The sequence below is a fragment of the Myotis daubentonii genome, chromosome 13 (assembly GCF_963259705.1).
Source record: "Myotis daubentonii chromosome 13, mMyoDau2.1, whole genome shotgun sequence".
Lineage (NCBI taxonomy): Eukaryota > Metazoa > Chordata > Mammalia > Chiroptera > Vespertilionidae > Myotis > Myotis daubentonii.
The window spans coordinates 10,446,808-10,461,106 of NC_081852.1; the positions used below are offsets into that span (position 1 = coordinate 10,446,808).

Consider the following 14,299-nt stretch of genomic DNA (forward strand, 5'->3'; position numbering starts at 1 on the left):
GAGCACCCAGTCCCCGGACTGCTGCCCGACATCTCCGTGTAATAGGCCTGTCAAATCCAGCACGTTCCAGATCTTTCCTCAACCCCACGCCCATGCTCTCCCTGTGCTGGTTAGTCGCCGGGCCGAGGCCGTTCTGTAACGTCCAGAGTCGGCCCCTCCTCCTCTGCTGTTGCTGGCGGGGCTGGCAGCGACGTTGGACCTCGGCTCGTGAGTTCGGCAAATTCTGAGTTTATTTAGAAAGTTGCAGAGGTAGCAGAAGGGCCCTTGGAGCTTAGGAGGGAGAAAGGCAGAGGTAACACGCTGGGGGGAAGCGAGGGAGGGAAAGGGAGAGGCCCTGCTGGGTCCTTCTCTGGAGGGTTTTAAAGGCTGGCATTGCCTTAGCTGGTTTGGCTCCGTGGATAGAGCGTTGGCCTGCGGACTGAGGGGTCCCCAGTTCTATTCCAGTCAAGGGCACACGCTGGGGTTGCAGGCTCGATCCCCATTAGGGGGCGTGCAGGAGGCAGCCAATCAATGATTCTCATCATTGATGTTTCTATCTTTCTCTACCCTTTTCTCTGAAATCAATAAAAATACATTTTAAAAAATAAAAGTAATAAAAAAAATCAAGGCTGGGCAGTTAGGGAATTGAGGGGAGGATCTCAGTAGATGTTCACCAGCTTTAATCTGATGAGCCAAAATGAGATTGATTCCCCTGACTTTGTCCGTCCATGGCAAGTGGCACTAATTGGGTTTCTGCTCTCTGTCCCTCTGAATAGGGTGGTTTAAGCTATTTACCCTCTGGTTGAGAGGAAAGGGGAAGCCATCTACTCTTAAGTGTCCTTGCTTAGGGGAGATGGGATTTTGGGAGTTACTAGGTGGCTGTAAACTTAACCAGGTGGGCTGGTTAAGTATCTGCCTCAGTTTCCCTATTCCACTTGTCCGGGCTGACTGCCTGTCTCAGCACCACCTGACCTGCGCAATCTCTCCACCAACTGGTTTTCAGGTCCCGGATTTGCTGGGTCTCCACATGGCAGCCGAAGTGACCTTCACCCCGAGTCAGGCCGCTCCTGTGCTCAGAGCTCCCACACCTCCTGCCTTTTCAGAGAAACAGCAGGCTGCCCTCTGGCCCTGGGCGTGGGCATGGCCCGGCCGGTCCCTCTTCAGACCGTTCTACCTGCTTATCCCCTCCACACACACTGGCCTCAGGACCTGGCACCCGCGCTCTCTCTGCTTCAAATGTCCCTTTCTTATCCCAGAGAGCCGCACAGCTGGCGCCATCCGTGTGTGCCAAGGCCCCCCACCTCGCGTGCTCACGTTCTCCTCCAGGCACGGGCATCGCTTTTTCTGCCAGTGCTGTCTAACCCGGGGGCATGGCTGTGTGTCCCGTCGCCTGGAATGAGGCCTGGTGTGCATGGGGCAGGTGCTGAAGACACCCGTCCGCTTGAGCTGATGTCTATGATTTTTAAAAAAAGATTTTAAATTGATTCTTAGAGCGTGAGGAGGGGAGAGAGAAAGAACGAAACATCACTGTGAGAGGGAAACAGATCGGCTGCCTCCTGCACCTGCCCTGACCAGCGATCGAGCCCGCACCTCTCAGTGCACAGGAGGGTGCTCAATACACTGAGCCACACCGGCCAGGGCTTGAGCTGACGTCCGATGGCACCCTACTCACCGTGAGGGCCGGGGGGACCTGGCAGAGGCTCCTTTGATGCCTTATGGCCGGTTCTTCTCTTGCAGGAAGCTATGCCCCAGACGGCCATCATCTGCTCCAGCGTACTTGGGCCCAGCTGTAGTGGTCAGGTGCCGCCGGGCATGGGGGAGCGAGGAGGTGGGGCCGGCGGCTCCGGGGACCTCATCTTCCAGGATGGCCGCCTCATCTCCGGGTCCCTGGAGGCCTTGATGGAGCACCTGGTCCCCACAGTGGACTATTACCCTGATGTGAGTGCTGGGCCTGGAGAACGGTGTGGTGGGGGAGGGGGGTGACCTGGGCTGCAGGGGAAGCTGCTGCCTGACAGGGAAGGAGTATCAGGGGAGGGACTTCCCTGTGGCCCCCAGGAAGGTGGACGATGGCCCTGGTGGTGCCAGCAAGTGACAGGTTCTGTGCAGGGCCCGGGGGAGGAAGAGGAGTCTGAAGGGCCAGCAGGTGCTGTGGAGTCCTGAGGCCTCACCCTGCACGTGTCCCATCCCTGAGCTGGGAGGTTTGCTTTGTGCATGAACCGCCATAGTCCAAAGTGAAGAGATGACAGCCTTGCACGACCGCCAGCATTCGGACCCGCCAGCGCCCGCACTGCAGGGGCAGCTTCCACCTACCGTCCAGATCCGCCCTCTTCACCTCAGCATGAGACGGGCATGGCCGGACCAGACGGGACCAGAGAGAAAGAATTCCCTTGTCACATGTGGGTTCCTCTGCCCCTGGGAGCAGCGGGCCTGCCTGCTCCCTTTGAGACCCAAGCTGGGCTGGCCTTTCCGGTGCCCACTTCGTCCCCAGGGCAGAGCTGGGCTTTCTGGCCTTTGTGAGTCAGGCGTAGCCTATGGGACGTCGGGGAGATGCTGGCTGGCGTGGCTCAGTGGTTGAGCGTTGAGGTTCAATTCCCGGTCAGGGCACATTCTCAGCTTGCGGGTTTGATCTCCAGTGTGGGGTGTGCAGGAGGCAGCCGATCAATGATTTTTCTCTCATCATTGATGTTTCTATCTCTCTCCCTCTCTCCCTGCCTCTCTGAAATCAATAAAAATATATTTAAAAAAAGAAGGTGGGGGAGGAATCCCCCCCACATGCCCTCCAGCTTTTATCTGAGGGTGCTGGAGACCATTAAGCTTCCGGGGCGTCCTGGCCTCCCACCAAGTCAGACACCACCTCCCTCCTGGGGTGCTGTCTACTCTTCCATCCACAACTTCCTCCTTCCATCCACACCCCCCTCCTTCCATCCACACCCCCTCCTTCCATCCACACCCCCCTCCTTCCATCCACACCCCCCTCCTTCCATCCACACCCCCCTCCTTCCATCCACACACCCCTCCTTCCATCCACACCCCTCCTTCCATCCACACCCCTCCTTCCATCCACACCCCTCCTTCCATCCACACCCCTCCTTCCATCCACACCCCTCCTTCCATCCACACCCCTCCTTCCACCCACACCCTCTCCTTCCATCCAAACCCCCTCCTTCCATCCACACCCCTCCTTCCATCCACACCCCTCCTTCCATCCACACCCCCTCCTTCCATCCACACCCCCCTCCTTCCATCCACACCCCCTCCTTCCATCCACACCCCCTCCTTCCATCCACACCCCTCCTTCCATCCACACCCCCTCCTTCCATCCACACCCCCTCCTTCCATCCACACCCCTCCTTCCATCCACACCCCCTCCTTCCATCCACACCCCCTCCTTCCATCCACACCCCTCCTTCCATCCACACCCCCTCCTTCCATCCACACCCCCTCCTTCCATCCACACCCCTCCTTCCATCCACACCCCTCCTTCCATCCACACCCCCTACTTCCATCCATACCCCTCCTTCCATCCACACCCCCTCCTTCCATCCACACCCCCTCCTTCCATCCACACCCCTCCTTCCATCCACACCCCCTCCTTCCATCCACACCCCCTCCTTCCATCCACACCCCTCCTTCCATCCACACCCCCCTCCTTCCATCCACACCCCCCTCCTTCCATCCACACCCCCTCCTTCCATCCACACCCCCTCCTTCCATCCACACCCTCCTCCTTCCATCCACACCCCCCTCCTTCCATCCACACCCCCCTCCTTCCATCCACACCCCTCCTTCCATCCACACCCCCCTCCTTCCATCCACAAACCCTCCTTCCATCCACACCCCCTCCTTCCATCCACACCCCCCTCCTTCCATCCACACCCCCCTCCTTCCATCCACACCCCCCTCCTTCCATCTACACCCCCCTCCTTCCATCTACACCCCCCTCCTTCCATCCACACCCTCTCCTTCCATCCACACCCCCCTCCTTCCATCCACACCCCCTCCTTCCATCCACACCCCTCCTTCCATCCACACCCCCCTCCTTCCATCCACACCCCCTCCTTCCATCCACACCCCCCTCCTTCCATCCACACCCCCCTCCTTCCATCCACACCCCTCCTTCCATCCACACCCCCTCCTTCCATCCACACCCCCCTCCTTCCATCCACACCCCCCTCCTTCCATCCACAAACCCTTCCTTCCATCCACGCCCCCTCCTTCCATCCACACCCCCCTCCTTCCATCCACAAACCCTTCCTTCCATCCACACCCCTCCTTCCATCCACACCCCCCTCCTTCCATCCACACCCCCCTCCTTCCATCCACACCCCCCTCCTTCCATCCACAACCCCCTCTCAGGGCCTGCTGGGGTTGCTCCCTGCCTCCCTTCAGCCCAGATCTGAGGAAGCCTCTGAGCCTGCACTGCAGAGCCGGTGGTAGGGTGCATGGGGGTGGAACAGGGCCTCGGCGTGGCAGCTGGCACAAGCCCACTGCTGGTTAGTGACTGCACAGGGCCTGGCAACAGTCCTTGACAGAGGTACAGGCCCCACCCCCACCACCCCACTCCCCGCACCAGCCGGGCCACGGGCAGGCCAGTGAGGGTCTGGAGAAGAAGCTGGCTTGGAGCCAGGCCAGGGAGCACGGTGGGCTGGGCAGCAGGCTCGCCCAGGCCGGGAGCATCCTCCCAACATCCAAGGCTGGTTAGCGCCCATCTTGGGGTAGGACGGAGGGTGAGGAGAAGCCCGTGGAGTGAGACTGCTGGCAGCTGAGCTCACTGGGGAGGCCTTGAGCCACTGCAAAGTGGGGTGATCTGTGCCTCGCGTCCACGGTGAAGTACGCCACGCGGAACCACGGCCGCTGCCTGGCGATGCTGGGCTTGGGAGCCAGCAGGGCCGAGGGGAGCAGCAGGCATGGGCCCCACCAGGCTTGACCCACACTTCGCCCTCCCTCCTCCCCCTTTCCTTTTCTTCTTCAGAGAACATACATCTTCACGTTTCTCTTGAGCTCCCGGGTCTTCATGCCCCCTCATGACCTGCTGGCCCGTGTGGGGCAGATCTACCTGGAGCAGAGGCAGCAGCTGGAGGCCGGGTCTGAGAAGGTAAAGGCGTGCTGACCTGATGCTACCTGTCCGGTGCCCCTGGCTGCCCCCACGCCTGCTCTAAGAGAAGCATGCTGAGCGCCAGCTGGCAGCATCTGGCTGAGCCTGGCCGGGCCCTCCCTGATGCCCTGGGATGTGCTCGCCTCCCAGGGTGCTGGCATAACTGCTGTGGTGGGCCTTCACCCCCCTCCCGCTCAGGGCCAGTACCCCCCAGTGGAGGCCTGGCTCCATTGGTGCAAAGGAAGCCAGAGGGGCCTGGGTCCCTGCCTCCTCCAGGGGGTGGGGTGCAGCACCTCAGGCTGGGGTCTGCTCCTGGGAGTTCTCAGCGACTCCAACGGCCGTTTGCCACTGTTGTCCCTTCGACAGAGCCAGGCTGTGGGCAGTCAGGATGGTCAAGACACCGCGGCTCCGAGGCCCTGGGTCTTAGGTGAGGTGTTAGAAGCCCAGGGACTGTGCAGAGGGTGGCAGGCAAGCTGTCAGCCAGCTGGCAGGGCCTCCTGGGGCCGCGCAGCGCGGGCCTGACCCCTGACCGGGGACTGATGACCCTCCCTCCACCTTCCCGGGGGCCGCGCTCGGCGGCGTGTGCGGCAGGGCCTGTGAAGCTGGGCCTTCTGAGTCCTCTTGAGAGGGGCCGTCCCGGGCGCTGTGGGCACCATGGGCACAGACACCGGCTGAAGCCTGGAGTCTCTGAAAATGAGTTCACTTAAGTGAAAAGGAGAACTACCTTCAGGGTGTCAACTGATGGTCCTTGGCACCGATTCAATGCCAACGCGAATCTCTGATTAGGGGTGTGGCAAAGAAGGAAACTTTATTCAGTGCAAGCAACTCAATTATGAGACAGCATGGCTGTGGCTACAGAACAGCTGTGGGCCAGCTCAGGATAGAGCAGTGATGGCGAACCTATGACACGCGTGTCAGAGGTGACACGCGAACTCCTTTTTTTGGTTGATTTTTCTTTGTTAAGTGGCATTTAAATATATAAAATAAATATCAAAAATATAAGTCTTTGTTTTACTATGGTTGCAAAGATCAAAAAATTTCTATAGGTGACACGGCACCAGAGTTAAGTTAGGGCTTTTCAAAATGCTGACACGCCGAGCTCAAAAGGTTCGCCATCACTGGGATAGTGTCACAGCTCAGTTCCGAAGCAGCACGGCTGTGAGGCGGCTCAGGGTGCTCTGGCCAGTCATTGATGTTTCAGCTCCAGCCAGGGAACAATCTTCAGTGGAAGGGGAAGGTGAGCCCCCCAAGCAACAGGGAGCTGATTTATATAGAGAGAGGTCCCCGCCCCTGGTCCCAGATTGGTCTGTCCTTATGCAAATGAGAACTCCAAATCCTCACAGTTTGATTGGTCCAAAAAGCACTGTCCTGATTGGCTGGAATGGAGTGTCTCTGACTGGTGCTAATGGAGATACAGCTGTGCAGCTCTGATCGGATGGGGAAAGTGTCAGTCCTATTGGTTGAACTAGGATTCCGGGAACTCCTCTATAAGGCTTGGCTCCAGCAGCAGGAACCCAGTGCGGATGGGCAGTTCAGTGTAGGCTTCTCCCTGACGTGTGGCGTGCGTGAGAGACCCCGTTTAGAAACAGTTGCCTGGCAGTGTTTTAAAAATGTGAGCCCAGTTAGCGACCAGGAGCCCTCTGGGTAGGCATCTCCTTTCTCAGGGTCCCCAAGGCGAACACACAACAACGCAGGTATGACCGAACTGCTGGTGGCCCTGTGGGGTCGTCCCGCTGAGCACAGCGGGCCTGGGGTGGTTTGCCACTCGTCGTCTGGTCACTCACTCTGGTGGGTCGGCCTCACCTGTGCCTACCCCCAGGCCATGCTGAAGTCCTTCTCAGCCAAGATTGTGCAGCTGCTAAAGGAGTGGACAGAGGCCTTCCCCTGTGACTTCCAGGACGAGAAGGCCATGGCTGAACTGAAGGCCATCACCCACCGGATCATGCAGTGTGATGAGGTGAGGGCCTCCCTCAGCTCAGGGGGAGCTCCGTGTGCGTGCGTGCGTGTGTGTGTGCGTGTGTGTGTGTGCGTGCGTGTGTGTGTGTGCGTGCACACACGCGTGAAAGGGGTGAAGGTTCCTCAGGGACAGCTCTGGCCCTGCTCTGGCCCTCAGATCCCTTCTTCACAGGCAGCCCGCTAAGCCACCTGTCAGTCAGGCCTGGGTGCTCAGGGCAGGTTTGGGTCGGGCATGCGGGCTCAGCGTTGGGTGTGTCCCGGGAGGCGAGGCGGGTCCCCCGAGGTGTGGTCTCGCCGCCAGCCCGTGCTGGCGCCCCCACGCTCCCTGCCCCGCAGGAGACCGGCCCGGTGAGGAAGGCCACTGCCCAGCTGACACAGAGCCTGCTGCTGTCCCTGGCCGCCCGGAGCCAGCTGCAGGAGCTGCGGGAGAAGCTCCGCGCGCCGGCTGTGGACAAAGGGCCCATCCTCAAGGCCAAGCCCCCGGCCTCTCAGAAGGACATCCTGGGCGTGTGCTGTGACCCCCTGGTGCTGGCCCAGCAGCTGACTCACATTGAGCTGGTCAGTGCGCGCGAGCCGCTCAGGGCGGGCTGGGTGCGCGGACTCCTGCTTGTCCAGGGCCGTGAGAGCCCCCACAGCTTTCTCAGTGTCCGCACCACAGGCTTCCCTGCTGGGCGGGCGGGGTGTCGGAGACCCCGATCACGGCCTCTGGCCGATGTGTCCACTTACAGCAGGTTTCTCTGTGCCTGGCCCCCAGGCCTCCGGGGGGCACAGCAGCCCTGTGTTAAGGGGAGGGGGAGGGGGGCCAGGACTAAAGTGGCCCCAGGATGGAGGTGAGGGGCTTCGAGGGGGCGAGCCAGGTCTCCCACCCTGTCGCCTCATCCCGCCTGTGCCGGGCTGGGCAGGTCCCCTGAACCTGGCAGCCACGGGCCCGAGGCTTCCACCCCACTCCTTGCAGCCCGGCTCCCTCCGCTCCAGAGGAGGGCCTTCCAGGCCCCGGGTGCTTGTGGAGGGGCCCGGGCAGGGATGGCCCCGGCGGGGTGCTCGGATCAAGGAGGGGCCCTTGCACACGCCTGCAGACTAGTTCTGACCGCCGCTCCGAACACGCCCTGCACGCCGAGTGGGGGCCTCGAGGCCGGAGGCTGACCACTCCCGTGCTGTCTCCCGCCCGCCCCAGGAGAGGGTCAGCAGCATCCACCCCCAGGACCTGATGCAGATCGTCAGCCACACGGACTCTCGGGACAAGCACAGGGTGAGGGGCTGGCCTGCGGGTGGGCCTGGACCTGCATCCCGTGCAGGGTGGGCGGAGACCCCAGGCAGCTCGCCTGAGCTCCGCTGGAGTGTCTGAGCCATGGATGTGGTCCGGCTTCCTGGCGCCTGCTCCAGGGGGTCCGTGGAGGCCGCACCGGGAGATGCATGCTGGGAGGGGGCCCCGTATTCCCAGGGGCCGGGGCACCCAGCCTGGCCTCCAAGGCGAGCCCTGGGCATTGTGGAGCCCCAGCCTGGCCTAGGGGACCTGTCCAGTGGCCCCCACTCACTATCACTTGCAGTTTCCTCCTCGGGACAAGGTCCCTGCCCCTCCGTTCTGGGCCAGGGCTGGGCAGCTGCGCCAGCAGCGTCCTTGGGCTTCCCGTGACCTGCTGTGTCCTCCCCAGTGCCGAGGGGATCCGACCAAGACCTACAGCCTGGAGGCCTACGACAACTGGTTCAACTGCCTCAGCATGCTGGTGGCCACCGAGGTGTGCCGGGTACGCACCGCACAGCGGCCACGGGCGGTGGCGTCTCCTCCCCACCCCCACAGGGCTGCCCCAGACATGCTCAGGTGCTCCTGCCCCCCAGACGTTGACAATTTGCAAGTGGAGATGAGGGGCCTCCATTGCCAGGGCCTTGGAACTGCTGCCCTCCCTGCCCCCGACACATCCGACTGTGATGCCTTAAATTGCGATGGAGACCCATCATGGAGGGCACCCTGTGCCCAGCACAGTCTGAGCTCCTCCGGGCCCCTCAGGCCTCTCGCCATCCTCCTGCCCGCATCAGACACGCCACAGCTGTGTTTCCTGCCTCTGCAGCCCTCCCCCCCCGCCCCCCCCTTGGGTCTGACAGCTCTGTGGGCCCTGAGGCAGCTCCAAGCAGAGGCCCTCAGGGGCCGGTGGTGGGGGGCGCGGCCCTCGTGGGGCCCACGCTGAGGCTGCTGGCTGCCGCAGGTGGTGAAGAAGAAGCAGCGGACCCGCATGCTGGAGTTCTTCATCGACGTGGCCCGGGAGTGCTTCAACATCGGGAACTTCAACTCCATGATGGCCATCATCTGTGAGTGTCCGGCCGGGCTGCCCACCCAGCTCCCCTCTGACCCACCTGGCCGCCCTGACCCTCCTCGCTTTTCTCTGCAGCTGGCATGAACCTCAGTCCTGTGGCTCGGCTGAAGAAAACATGGTCCAAAGTTAAGACGGCCAAGTTCGATGTCTTGGAGGTAGGCACCCGGCCTCATCCTGTGTTGGCCTGAGGAGGTGGGCCTCCACCACACTGTACCCTTTGCTCAGGGCCTGCTGCCCGCAGTGCAGGCTGGGGCTGGGCTGTCCTCAGCCCTGCCTTCAGTCAGATCTGGCATCGCCTAAAGCTGCTTCTGGGAGTAGTTGCTAAAGAGTTTGACAAAAGTGGGCCCCTGAGCCCTGCAGTGGTTGATGCTGACTCAGCAGATGTGGGCCTTTTCTTGGCCCAACTTTCTGCGGCACTAGACCCTCCGGGTGGCCCAGGGCTGACGGGTGAGTTCACACACAGCCTGGCCCAGATGTATTTGATCACAGAGTTCGTTTTTTTGCAAATGTGTGTCTGTGTAGCTGGTCGGAGTTGGGAGTTGTCGATCTAAGCAGGGGGGCAAAGGAGGGCTTGAAAGGAAGGAGGAGAGAGCAGGCCCAGGAGGGCAGGGAAGAGGCGTGGGGGCTGTGCGGCTTCTCTGCAGCTCTCCGGTGATGTTAGATCCAGACCCAGATGGCCCTGCGCTCAGCCGGCACCTCTGGGCCCCTCCTGGAAGGGAGGCCTTTTCTGGGTGACAGTCCCAGTTGCCCAGAGGGGAAGTGCCTTCCTCATCAGCGGGCTCTCTCCTCTGCAAAGGGGGCGGGGGAAGCACTGCCCACCACATGCATCCTCCCCCTCCCTCCCTCCCATCCGCACACAGCACCACATGGATCCTTCCAGCAACTTCTGCAACTACCGCACGGCCCTCCAGGGGGCCACACAGAGGTCCCAGATGGCCAACAGCAGCCGAGAGAAGATTGTGATTCCTGTGTTCAACCTTTTCGTCAAGGACATCTACTTCCTGCACAAAATCCACACCAACCACCTGCCCAATGGGCACATCAACTTCAAGGTGAGCTCAGCCCCATTGTGGCCCAGAGGGAGGGCCGGGCTGTCCCAGCACAGAGCAGGGCAGGCCTCCCGGCCGCCCAGGGCAGGCAGGACCCACCTGTGCAGGACAGCGGCAAGGCCATGGCCCTGCGCAGAGGGCCTGTAGGACTGGCAGCTCCAAGGTGGTCACACTATGTGACCTCGAGCTGTGAGGTTGGCCCCACCCTTCTGGGTGGGTGCCCTGGTTATAGGGCCTGGAGCCACAGGTACCTCCATTTGCCCAGGACACTGGTCCCGACACTGGTCCCACTGGGAGAACCAGGAAGGCTTTAGGTAAGAGGGACTCGAGCAGGGAGGAGGAGGCAGCAGAACTCCAGATGGAAACAAAGGCCTGTCTGGCCAAGGGCAGGAGGGTAGGACAAAGGTGCTTGGGGAGGTGCAGGGGGAGCTGGGTGCTCACCTCACATAGGTCAGGGGTGGGGTTGGGAGGTGCAAGGAGAGCTGGGTATCCAGCGCTCACCTCACGCAGGTCAGGGTGGGAGGGGGTTATGGATTCCCACACGGGCCCCAGAGTGGCATGATGACATGCTCAGATGGGTGGTGCTGTCTGGTCTGGCTGGGCTGACTGCCTCAGCTCGGGGTCAGGGGTGGGGCCCTGTTGGGGTCCCTGAGCAGGGGAGGCGCAGACCCTGCCACCAGCCTGATGGGCCAGGTGGAGGGCAGGACGGTGCGTGCTCTGGGACGCCTGCTGGCTCTGACGCTGCACAGCGTGCTCGTGGCCACGCAGTCAGCTGTGCGGAGCCCCGCCTCCGGTGCTGGCACTGGGCAGGGAGCAGCACTGGCCCTGACCGCGGTGACGGGGACACCGCTGTCCTCTGCCCCTGCAGAAATTTTGGGAGATCTCCAGACAGATCCACGAGTTCATGACCTGGACGCGGGTGGAGTGTCCCTTTGAAAAGGACAAGAAGATTCAGAACTACCTGCTTACGGCGCCCATCTACAGCGAGGAAGGTGAGGCTGCCCCGCCTGGCAGCAGCCCCCACAGCACCTGGCCTCGACTCCCCCTTGTTGGTCTCCATGGGGGGCTGATCACTATCCCCACACCACACAGGAGAAGCCCGGCCACAGGTGAGTTTGTGAGGGGGGGTGGTGGGCAGAGGACAGAAGAAGGATAAGGACAAAGGAGACCAGTCTCTGAGGCCACTGGAGAGCCAGGCGGGTTCGGGCCAGCACTCAGAACCCAGCACCAAGCAGGGCCCCCGAGCAGGTAGCTGGGAGCGCGGGGCCTCGAGGGGCCTGGGACCTCCCACAGTAGAGATCTGAGGAGCCCCGCCAGAGGCCACCGCCCCTGGGTCCCGGAGTCCCTTCTTAGCCTCGCTGTCCCTGCCATGAGGGCTGGAGAAGGGACAGGGGTGGGCTGACTGCATGCGGACATGCGTCTGAGCGGCCCTCCGTCTCTCAGCACTCTTCATCGCCTCCTTCGAAAGCGAAGGGCCCGAGAACCACATGGAGAAGGACAGCTGGAAGACCCTGAGGTAGGAGAACTGAAGGGGCCACCCAGGCAAGGAGGGGAGAGGACGGGGACGGGCATCATGGACCTGCCTCTGGAAGGCAGCCGAGGGCGCGGGAGGAAGGGGTCTAGGCAGCTGCCAGTGGAAGGAGGCTGAGGACCTGGGTGTGAATGTCCCGCCTCCTCCCCCAATGGCCGGGGCCTGGAGTCCAGGCCTCCCGACTGCTGGGGAGGGGCCTGCCAGCCGCTGACTGCTGTGCCCGTCCCCTCTAGGACCACTCTCCTCAACAGAGCCTGAAGCGTGGGTGCGGCCTGTGACCGAGGACGCGCGCGTGAACCGAGCTTTAACCTTGACCTGGGTGGAGATGGGGCGGCCTCACTGGTTGGGGCCCATTTTGTATATAACTTTTATGGAAAAAATGGTAATTATTTCATGCATCAACCTTTGGCGCAAAGTGTTTTTGTTCCTTTTAAATAACAGGGCAGCGCCCTGGTTCAGGGAGGGGTGGGGAAGGAGTATCATGGGAGATGGCATCCATGATAACATCTTGGCCTAATGAAGCGTAGATTTTTATTTTCTACTTTTGATTATATTCACCGAATGAGAAAATATTTTAAAAAACCCAACCAAAACCAATGTGAGCCCTGCCTGCTTGGACGCCCTTCCAGCCAGTGTCTCGGATGTCAGGGCTGGTGCCTTAGAGGGTCCCAGAGGGCGGCCCGCTCTGCTCAGGCCGCAGCGCCCGCGGCCGGCGGCGCCTGCCCGCAAAGCCTGGGCCCACGAAGCCAGGGCCGCAGCTTCCAGGTTCCCACAAGGCCTTGGGAGGCCAGGAGGTCTCGTTCGCATACTTCTGGAAGCAAACCTTTGAGTGCGGGCTTTCCAAAGTTTACATTTCCTTTTCCTTTATCAGGGATTTCTGGGGTCGGGGGGGAGGGGCAGGGGGACACCTGGCGGCATATTTTTCTGTTGGAACGTGTCTGGCCAATCTTTCTTCAACTACATTTTAGGAAAATAGAAAATCTAAAATAACGAAAGGCGAGGGAGTTGTGCAATTGTCCGTTTTCTCGGTGTACGTGGGACACACTCTGCCCAGCATTGGGAGGCAGTTTCCACTCCCAGACGCACGGAGCACCCTCCACGGCGACATCCTGGCCGTGGGCCGGGGCCGCCCTGCTCCCTGAGAGCGGGAGGTGGGCCATCCGCGCAGACTGCGTGGCCCTCGTGGTGGCTTTCCTTTGTGGCGCTCCTCACCCTGGTCTCTCCATACGCCTGGCTCTGCAGGCGCCTCCAGCGGGAGGCCTGCCCGCTGCTGCTCCCACCGCTCCCAGGACACCCGGAGGTGCGGGCCAGGCTCAGGAAGGGGTGGCTCTGTGGTCGCTGCTGCCGTCGCCTGTAACTGGGTGGAGCGAGAATATTTACACTGTATTGTCACAGTGTTTTTGCACTTTCCAGATGTCCTAGATAGTACATATTGTATATTGATAGTACATATCGCTTTGTTTATGTATTTGAGATAAAGGCTTAAACCCGAGAGTATATATTTGGAATACGCGTTAGAGCATTTTCTGTCCACGTGTAAGGAGTTTCCCGCCACCTCCACGTCGCGGGGCCCAGTTGTGTGCTCACCTCACCTGTCTGTGCTGCCACTTCATCTTCCCAGTTGGGTCCCTCTCCTGACTGTGATGTGTTGGTATTTTGAGATGAACTGTGAGCATCAAGCTGTACTGTAACACAGCATGTCAGCTGTTGGTGTGACTGGACATACTTGCATCAATAAAAGAACATGTTGCTCCCCTCGTGTGCCTGCTCTCTGCAGCCGGCCGCCGGCCCTGCCAGGGCCCCGCGGCCTTTTCAGCGGGAGCAGGCCGCTCTCACCCACACCGCTTCCTGGCAGAGGGCTTCGCGGGAGAAAAGTGCGAAACGGCCCTCCCACAGGTGGCAGGTTCCAGCTGGCGGTCCTCAGAGTAAGACCCCAGATGTCAGCAGCTGCTGTGTGACAGGGCCATGTTCAGTGTGGGAAACCCAACTTCAGTGAGATGGTCAGGGCTCCTCTACTGCAGGACTGACCGAACACGCAGAGTCGTGGGCTCTGTGGGCTCTTCCGGGGCGGGGGAGGCCGGGCACCTGTGGCATCTCCCTGAAGGGCAGTTGGCAGAACGCAGTCCCGTTGTAATGAATCACCTTCAAGAGCACTAAAGACAAGGGGGTAGGGGCACGCGAGGGCCTGTGGGGCTGAAGGACAAGGAGCCTAGGAGGGAGGCCGAACCCCCACCTGCTTTTCTCTGGCCGGTCCCACTGCCACCTGTTTCCAGTGCCCGGGCCCCACAAGGCTCACGGTCAGAGCTCACCAACCCTTCCTGCTCCTCAGAGTAACCAGCCCATTTGAATGTGTGCAGGGTCTGTCGTGCCCACTAGACTA

At 61.1% G+C, this 14,299-nt stretch overlaps 1 protein-coding gene across 2 annotated transcripts in view; it reads left to right on the forward strand.

Moving 5' to 3' along the window:
* RASGEF1A (RasGEF domain family member 1A) overlaps nucleotides 1-12,743 on the forward strand; it is a 75,773-nt gene extending 63,030 nt beyond the window's left edge. For both annotated transcript variants that reach the window (XM_059662163.1, XM_059662162.1), the window contains exons 2-13: nucleotides 1,717-1,917; nucleotides 4,952-5,074; nucleotides 6,894-7,031; nucleotides 7,367-7,588; nucleotides 8,205-8,279; nucleotides 8,683-8,775; nucleotides 9,232-9,334; nucleotides 9,415-9,494; nucleotides 10,200-10,391; nucleotides 11,257-11,380; nucleotides 11,832-11,904; nucleotides 12,153-12,743. In XM_059662163.1, the coding sequence (XP_059518146.1) occupies nucleotides 1,723-1,917; nucleotides 4,952-5,074; nucleotides 6,894-7,031; nucleotides 7,367-7,588; nucleotides 8,205-8,279; nucleotides 8,683-8,775; nucleotides 9,232-9,334; nucleotides 9,415-9,494; nucleotides 10,200-10,391; nucleotides 11,257-11,380; nucleotides 11,832-11,904; nucleotides 12,153-12,177 (1,443 nt within the window). In that variant the 5' untranslated portion in view covers nucleotides 1,717-1,722 and the 3' untranslated portion in view covers nucleotides 12,178-12,743. The remainder of the gene's footprint in view (nucleotides 1-1,716; nucleotides 1,918-4,951; nucleotides 5,075-6,893; nucleotides 7,032-7,366; nucleotides 7,589-8,204; nucleotides 8,280-8,682; nucleotides 8,776-9,231; nucleotides 9,335-9,414; nucleotides 9,495-10,199; nucleotides 10,392-11,256; nucleotides 11,381-11,831; nucleotides 11,905-12,152) is intronic.
* Nucleotides 12,744-14,299: the final 1,556 nt, after the last annotated feature.